This window comes from Bidens hawaiensis, unplaced genomic scaffold, assembly GCF_021521415.1.
Source record: "Bidens hawaiensis isolate Kalapana, Puna unplaced genomic scaffold, B.hawaiensis_p1.1 tig00002525_1, whole genome shotgun sequence".
Taxonomy (NCBI): Eukaryota; Viridiplantae; Streptophyta; class Magnoliopsida; order Asterales; family Asteraceae; genus Bidens; species Bidens hawaiensis.
Genome location: NW_027491138.1, coordinates 1,406,926 through 1,415,349, shown reverse-complemented (window position 1 = coordinate 1,415,349; position 8,424 = coordinate 1,406,926). Strand labels below are relative to the sequence as shown.

Here is an 8,424-nt window from a genome sequence, read left to right as displayed (position 1 = left end):
AAAGAAAAAAAAAAGAGCTAAGATGGGTCCTAAATCAACACTCTTAATTGTATTTGACTTTGTCAGGCTGACCGGATTTCTTACAATAATAAATATTATCTACTTATGTACATATCATTTCTATTTTGACCATCACATAACACACAATAGCATTTGAAAGCTTGAAATGCAATAAGGATGTTGTCAAGAATCATGTGAAGTGCATCTAATGTAGCCTTAGCATTAATTACACACACGTACACATCCACTTCCATAGTCTTGGCCATTTTGCTACTTCTATCCAATATATATACATCTCTCTTTCTTGAACTTTTAGATTTGTGGAAAACCCCAAGAAAGAGAATGAAGCATTTCCATTCACTTGACTTCCATACTTGGCTTCTTGCCATTATTATTTTCATGATACTTAGCAATGCTAAAAGTCTTCGATCCGAACACTGTAAGGGCAAAAGCATCATTTCATATATATGATATGTATTATGTACATGTACTTAACCATGGTGAAAGTTTATTTTGTGATTATTGTTTTCTTGGTACTTAACCATTGGCACGTTTGTCATTTCATATTTTTTATATGTGCACATTCTCAAAGATTCTAGAAAATAAACATACAAACATAATATTAGGAATAATGGAATTCACTTTAATTCCACATGTTGTGTTTAGTCACAATCATAACTCCTCCATTTTCGGTTGACAATGATGCATGCTCTTGTTACCACAAATAGTAGTTGTATATATAACTTTATATACTAAGTTTTATACATTATGAAACTCTACCTACATATGTTATTCTTATGTACCCAATTATATTAAAAGGAACGTTTCAATATCAGTTTTTGTAGTATCGAACCACCATCCTTATAGATTGCATACACGTCCCTCGTCACGAATGTTTTTTTATTTGGTATTAATCATTGTAAAAGTCTTTGTTCTTGCCGGTTGTATGGGCAAAATCGTCATTTGACAATCACTATAACTTATATGCTGTTAAAGATAAAGAATTTACTATAATTTGTCACCCATTGTTCTATATTGTGTATTTCAGTCATATATGGAGAAAAGATTACTCATGGTCACGACCAAGTTCACAAGGACCCAAAGGTTTGTTTGACTTTCACTTTGACTGTTGTAAGTCAACATCAATATGACTTTGAAATATGTAACCATTTAAACTCTTGGATGTTTTGCAGACCGTAGAGTTGTTCCCGACAGGATCAAACATACCCGATTGCTCACACGCGTGCGGACCATGTTTTCCATGCAAAAGGGTGATGATAGGCTTTAAGTGTCCGATGACCGAGTCATGTCCCGTCATTTATAGATGTTTTTGTAAAGGTAGATATTATCATGTTCCAACAAGCTAGCATATTCACTCTCTTTGTTGCCATGTCTATGGCAAATTTGTTGTATTATTCAAATTATTTCCGTGCTTTCTAAGTTTTTGATATAACTCTATGGTTTCTTAATTTGAATGGGTTTCTAGGTTTGTGTCACCTTAATATCTTAATATATAAAAAAGTGCATATTTTTGTATGGTTTTATTTTATCTACCTGCTACATTTGTAAAACTACAATAACCACGTAATAAAACACCGCTTCTTATTTACACAAACCTAATAACTAAAACATAGTGCAAGAATCAATGTCTTTATGTGACTTGACATAGAATAACACTCGCATAACTCGACCTCTTGCGTATACATACATATATATGTATATGCACAGCATTACAAACTATATTTACATCTTCCTACCGGGACACCATTATAAGCGTATTAAATGAGAAAGCTTGTTGGCAAATACGTCTAAAGTTATGCTAATTTAAGCTAATAAAAACTCGAAATGTCTTATGGAATTAAATTTGTGGGGCCACGAGGACGGGCAGACCAGATTGAACTCAGCACGCGTAGACGGTGCAAGTATTCACCAAGTGCAAGCAATGCATTTGCTGCTTGATGTACTGTTAAGATTTGATACATTTGCTGTAAAGTCTGCTGTCTAAGGTGATCTGCCTGCAAATTAATTTTGACACCAAGTGTTAGATATTTAATAAACAAGAAAGTCAAACTTATTGTTTGATGTAGATTTCTTTGGTTATTATTTTCAAGTTTTCACTGATACAATTCTTTTGCATACAGTAACTGATATTCTTTTACTTATGTATAACTAACTTTTATAAATTTAAAGTTTAAAATGACATTATCTAAACTTAAAAACTTTCACTCAAATTTCACCAAGAGTTAATTACCCTTTTAATCTTAAAGCGTACACGTCACAACACGCATTTATTCATTTAAACTTAACAACCAGTTTTTTCACAAAGTTTAAGTTATGTTGATTTTTTTATTAAAAGACATTGATTGACTCTCTAAAGTCAACTATGGAATCTTAAGCTATCAAGCTTATGACTTTTTAAAAAAAATATACAATTTTTTTATTGAATTCTTAGAAAATTTAAGTTTAAATTGACATCAGTTGGTTCTCAAAAGTCAAATGTGGACGTGTTAGGTCAAACCTAATACTTGTTAAACTCCAATTCATATAACTTTAATACAAAAAGTCAAATATGACAGAGTGTGCTATACAATTGAAGTTAATTATAGAATCTTAAGCTATCAAGCTTACGATTTCATAAAAGAATCTAAATTATTTTTTTATTAAATTATTAGAGTTTAAGTTTAAATTGACATGAATTGGCTCTCAAAAGTCAAATGTGGACTTTGTTATTAGGTCAAATCTAATACTTTTTAAAGACAAACTCATTAACTTTAATCTACCTTTTTAAACTTTAAAATCGACATATGATAGCAGGTTCAATACAATTGAAGTTGAGCCATAAGTTTTTCAAAAAGCTTGAAACTAACCTGAGAAAGTTCACACTTAAAAAAGTCATAGTTTGACTCTATAAAGTCAGGTATGGGGCTCTTAAGACTTAAGCTAACTAAAATGCAGCATAGATTTATCAGTTTTTTTTTTCGTTAATATAGTTATACGTTAATACTTCATATTTAATTAAACATAGTTACCAACTTGCTCTTACAAACCACATATTTCATTAATTAAGTTACCTGATTCAAGAAAATTTCAAGTGCCTCGAGCCTTTCCATTGCACAATTCATCTGCGTGTTGTAACTCGCAGGCCCCATTATATCAATGGTTATGCTCTGAGCCAGGGTTTGTTGAAGTTTAGCCATGCCTTGGTTCAACGCCTCTTCGGCTTGCTCACATGATTGTCTTAAACTTCTAACTTTCATGAGCTGCGTGTCCATTAACTCGATCTGTGGCATTAATATCTGCCCGACAAATATACATAAGTTATTATCATTATTAACTCCATATTTCTAATGAATCATTTTTCGTTATAAAGGTGGCCAAATGGGCGGGTTATGTCAAAAAGGGTACTTATGTCCAATTGACCTAAAACACTGTCCAAATTTTTAATATCTTTTATAGATGAATCAGATGATTAAAGTGCAGAAATAATTACAGAAGTTACATTATTTCACTCATCAAGTAGATAAGTTGCTAGAACTTTTCTTGATGCCATGATTGAATCCTTTTAACTTGTTAAAATTTGATGAGCATGTAACTTTTAACAAGTTAAAAGTGATTTAATATTTAACAAGTTAAAAAGAGTTTATCTTGCAAGGCATGTACTTTTTTTAAAGTGACATTTTTATTAAAGTTTAACATGTTTAAACATGCTAAAAAAGAAAGTTGACACAGTTTTCAAAAAAAAGATAAGACTTTATGTTATTTTTTTTCTTGAACTAAGGTTGACCTATGAAAGATAAAACAAGCTCATACAACTCATTTCACATGTAAATAATTCCAAATTGTCACATCTACTTTTTCAATTGAAAAATAAAAGAGTTCTTACATATATGAGCTCGGATGGCCGGAAACCGCCAATCCACTGGAAGAACCGCTCAACCGGAGTTCTCCACAACCCGTTCATTAAATAAAACACATCTACTTTGGCAGCATCTGCTTTCATTCTGAAAAGGTCATTATAGTGGTTCAAGCCACTATCGACAAATATGCGTAGCTCGATTTCACTCGTATGAGTCAACAACACTTTCCTAAGCTCATCGTCTTTCTTTCTCAGCTCAGAAATCCATAAATCGTACTCCATTTCGAATGTAGCAATCCCTACAATTTGTTCCATACAATTGTTTCATAAATCGTACCTAAAACTTTTTATTAAATTGTTCCGTATAATTTGTTCATTCAAGTAAAACTAAAAATAACTAACATCCATTTTGTCACCTCTACATACATAAAAATTTACCCAAAGGAGTAGATGGTGTACCTGGATTAATGACATTACGAGACAACAAGCCATTGCCCGAGTTCACTAGACCTCCATATACGCCCTGTAATCAACCAAAAAACTACTGACACATCAGATTCAGTTGAGATTCACGAATGTTTGAAAATTTTACCACACCCATTAAAAGATATCGTAAGTTAACCTGTCGGCGAGCCCTCTCAAGCTCTTGTTCCAGTTGTGCTAGTTTCACACGGCCCGACTCCAGTTGTTGAACATAAGCCTAAAAGAAGTCCAAAATGAAGTTGGTTTTGTAATCATGACATGTTTTTAATCTTTTATGTTACCTTTTTTCTTAAACGGCTTTTGCGTGCAGCTTCACGGTTTTGTGCTAATCGCCTTTGTAACTGCAGCCATGAAAACAAAATATATATAAGATAAATGCACATTTACACACACAAATAAAGTACATAGTACATACTTATATTTATATCATAGTAAGATTTTACAACCTTATCTGTAATGTGTTTTGTTGATGTAGAGTCTGGTGATGGTACTAATGATCCTTGAGAAATGTATTCAGTCTAATGAATCAAAAAACGATCAGTTAGAGAAAAGCAATAGCGTGAATACACGACCTATACATATAGAAATAGATGCATACATGAACTATACTCGTATACATGGACGATCAAATAGATACAAGAAAATTGAATAATTAAGAAGAGCACAATCTTTATGCATTTTTTTATGTGGTAACCATGAGAACCTGTTAGAGAAAACTCACGGGCATACGAAAGCCGATGATCACATAACATGATCATGAATTAAATAATTTTCTCTAGAAAACAAATATAATGATAATTTTCATACACTTGAAGGGATTTTTTTGGCTTTGCTACAACTATATATGAAAATATAGTCTATAGATGGATACATGAATGTGTAGCATGATATATATGTATGCATACATGAAAACTTATAGTTTCAAAGATGAATTCAAGGACCTTATTGGCTAGCCTTGGATCAACCTCGGGTACCATAATATTATTGGTCATGATCGGGCTAAGATTGGGTGCAAATGGATCGTCCCACATGCTAAGTTGTTGTAGCGGGTCGTATATTCCCATCCTTCTTGATGTTGCAAATTGAGTTGAAGTTGATGTCATATTTTCTTACCAAAATCTAACTAAATAAAACAATAATCAGATTCATAATCATCTTAAGTAAAATTATGCAAATTAGTCCAACAGTTGATGTTTAAGTGTCAAACGAGTTAAGCTTTGACCTCAAAATTGACACGAACCACTTCGTTTTGACATCATAACCAAATACATATACAAAAGTGTATAGAAATCTATACAAACACATAAAATCAAACAAATATAAGCATTAACTTTTCTTGGTCAAATTTGAATTTGAAAAACACTAGGTTTGACTCTTTGTCATAGGTCAACATGATCATTTAATGAACTCATGAAAGTAAACATGAGAAAGAAATTACAAACTTGTTAATTGGATCATGAATTTCTTGAAGATCAAGATGATTTATACAACGTATAAGGTAGGATTAAATATTAATCATAAGCATTAAAAGATTTCACAAAACCATAAATATTGCAACTTAGATCATCTGTTTTTATTCAACTAGTTCCTCTAAAACACCTTAAAAAGCATCAATATATCAAGAAACACACAGATTTAGACCCAAAATACTGTAAAAAAATCCTTAATTTATCAAGAAAATATGAAGATGAGATGAGAGTTTTAAGAAAGCTGACCTGTGCATGAAGGGCTAAATGGAGAGAAAATCTTGAAAAACCAAAAAAGATCCAATTTTGTTGGGGGTTTTATAAACAATAAATCAAACCCATTAAAAAACAAATATATTATTATTACTACATTATATAAGAACCATCCATCACCCATGCTTTAAAGCAAAAACACTCAGTTGCGTAAAGAATGAAAAAACCTAAATAAATTGACTAATTAATCATTAAACTAGTAGATCATAACAATGATAGTGTTATCTTTGCAATTTAAATAATACAACTGACTTTTCAGACTAAAGATGTGTAAGTTCAGATTAGTGTACAACTCTTTATGCAAGTGTTACAAGTTGTTTAAGCCAAAGTTGGTCTGATAAAAAGATGTGGCTTTTGGATGACAAGGAGATTATTATATATTGAAAATGCATACCAACTCATAATTGACGATTCTATACATTCAACCGTTCTTCCCGATATACCTTTTCAAGTTATGAAAAGGGCAAGTTGTTAAAAGAGTTTATGTGAGATTATTATTAATATTTAGGATAGATCTTTGTTACAATAAATAAATCAAAGTGGATACCATGATATATGAAGGAAGTTGAGTCTAACTCTTTTATCTTGATGGTGTAGGTTTTGTAGATTTGGTATATTTCGATGGTTTTGACTCGTGTATGACTCATGTAATTTTCCGAAAAGCAAGTGGTTCTTTTATGTCATGTTGAAATATTATAATTGATTTGTGAATTTAGACCAGATTGCCAATTTAGATAGAGGTCGAACCATTATAATGGTTTGGGTGAAACGTCGTAACGTTTCGTAAACATTTAAAGCAGTTGGAATTTAACTGTAGTAGTTACAACAAGTTAGAAACAACCTCGGAAATTTCATTCAGTAGTAACTTTGCCAAAGTTTTAAGATACTGCTAAAGTACAAACGTTGTTGGGTCTTAGTTGCTACTAAGTTTGTTTGTCAACGCTGGTCTAAGTTGCTATAGTAGGTAAAAGATGCTACTAATATGTTGTTTAGCTTACTGCCGAATTGTGAGGATTTCCCGTTATGTTTTACATATAAAGCCCAACGAAAATTTATTGTCAAACGAGAACTCCATCATAGTGATCCGGTTGCAAAACACAAAGAAAACCAATAATCACAACCATAGAGTGTTAAGTATTGCTTTACCTTGATTGGTTCAAAGGATGACAACTAAAGAAATCACACTTCGTGATGATGCAAATGCTTGCTAGTCCATCCTTGTGAATCCAAAACACGACCACAATCGTGCCCTCTTTCCTCGATCTTTGATTGCAGTCAACACCCAACAAAACGAACTATGTATTGATTTTGATCAAAGTAGAGAACAAGGAGGGCGGCAACGGCTTGGTCAATTCACAATTCATTCGAGCCATGTAAGTGACTCTATGAGTCTAGGGAGAGGCATATTAGTTAGAACTAGAGTAGTTGAATTTTAAGTTGCCAATATGTTAAATCTGACCAAACTATGCGTAAGTAACAAAATAATGCCCGAGTCTGAGCTCAAACTCTGTAAAATTAAACAAGCCAAACTTGAGTCTTGATGAGCTCGAGCTCGGTTCAGCTCGTTTGCACCCCTAGTGGTGCGGTAAAGATGGGTTCCGACATGGTTGTGGAGGAGTGGGGGGTACTTTATATTTTGTATAACTTCTAGATTGATAAATACCTAACACGAATTTTAACATACTAGTGAGAAAGATAAAAACATGTTACCACATAGCTAACACTTATAACTAAAAATGTAATTTTAAAAATTTAGAATCAAAACTATATAATATAATAATAGATCCCTTAATGAACTCGTATAAATTTCTCATTATTGGGTAAATGTACTTGAATTGTTCTCTTTTGTCAATCATTCCAATAATACAACTAAATTAGAAAAGTTGAGCTTCTAATATGACTTTGAGTACGACAGATCTCCTTTTATAGTACTGCATTATGTCCTTTTATATTACTATGTTCTTGTTAGTACGATCCCATTTGGCTTTGGATTTTGTTGGTTCTTCTTAAATTTGTAACGTGCTAGAAAAGTCTTAGGAAACTAATAGTGGCGATTTTTAGTTATTTAATAAATGCATGTTCTTTCATTAATCTGATTAAAAAAAAAACTTAGCGGTGTATATATTCGTATTTCTCGTTTATATGTTTTCAGCATTTGGTTTGCAACATTCCTTTAGAAGAAAATGAAATTTTTTAAAAAATATATATATTTTTTAAAATTTTAAAATATATATATACACCTAACACCTTTATATGATTTATATGGTTTTTTGTATCTTGTGATGCTTTAGTTGTGTTTGTGAACGAACTAGTTTTAATTACGGTGAATTTCACAAACCAAACGAA

The 8,424-nt window shown here is 31.9% G+C and overlaps 1 protein-coding gene and 1 long non-coding RNA gene across 5 annotated transcripts; one reads left to right on the top strand and one right to left on the bottom strand.

Annotated features, from left to right (window-relative positions):
* The first annotated feature begins 343 nt into the window (after positions 1 to 343).
* LOC143619894 (uncharacterized) lies at positions 344 to 1,424 on the top strand. Its single transcript, XR_013151252.1, has 3 exons — positions 344 to 439; positions 1,049 to 1,104; positions 1,194 to 1,424. It is a non-coding gene; the product is annotated as an uncharacterized LOC143619894 (long non-coding RNA).
* Positions 1,425 to 1,813: 389 nt separating this feature from the next.
* Positions 1,814 to 6,193, bottom strand: LOC143619895 (transcription factor TGA1-like). 4 transcript variants are annotated; one of them, XM_077091715.1, is made up of 9 exons: positions 5,782 to 5,799; positions 5,281 to 5,462; positions 4,786 to 4,857; positions 4,621 to 4,680; positions 4,479 to 4,556; positions 4,295 to 4,379; positions 3,884 to 4,155; positions 3,072 to 3,296; positions 1,814 to 2,015 (listed from the first exon to the last, which is right to left on the bottom strand). In XM_077091715.1, exons 2-9 carry the CDS (start codon positions 5,440 to 5,442, stop codon positions 1,851 to 1,853), a joined length of 1,119 nt encoding a protein of 372 aa, XP_076947830.1. In that variant the 5' UTR covers positions 5,443 to 5,462; positions 5,782 to 5,799; the 3' UTR covers positions 1,814 to 1,850. The 4 variants fall into 4 exon arrangements, with proteins under 4 accessions (XP_076947830.1, XP_076947828.1, XP_076947829.1 ...); XM_077091713.1 differs by lacking the exon at positions 5,782 to 5,799 and adding an exon at positions 6,055 to 6,193 and having other exon boundaries at positions 1,815 to 2,015; XM_077091714.1 differs by lacking the exon at positions 5,782 to 5,799 and adding an exon at positions 6,055 to 6,184 and having other exon boundaries at positions 1,815 to 2,015; positions 5,281 to 5,458.
* Positions 6,194 to 8,424: the final 2,231 nt, after the last annotated feature.

What these genes read in the sequence shown, in the direction of transcription:
- LOC143619895 (XM_077091713.1), bottom strand. Translation starts at nt 5,442, where the DNA reads ATGACATCAACTTCAACTCAATTTGCAACATCAAGAAGGATGGGAATA. An exon ending in ATCCAAGGCTAGCCAATAAG is followed by an intron (nt 4,858 to 5,280) that starts GTCCTTGAATTC and finishes TTGATTCATTAG; the next exon opens with ACTGAATACATTTCTCAAGG. An exon ending in GGCCATCCGAGCTCATATAT is followed by an intron (nt 3,297 to 3,883) that starts GTAAGAACTCTT and finishes TTTGTCGGGCAG; the next exon opens with ATATTAATGCCACAGATCGA.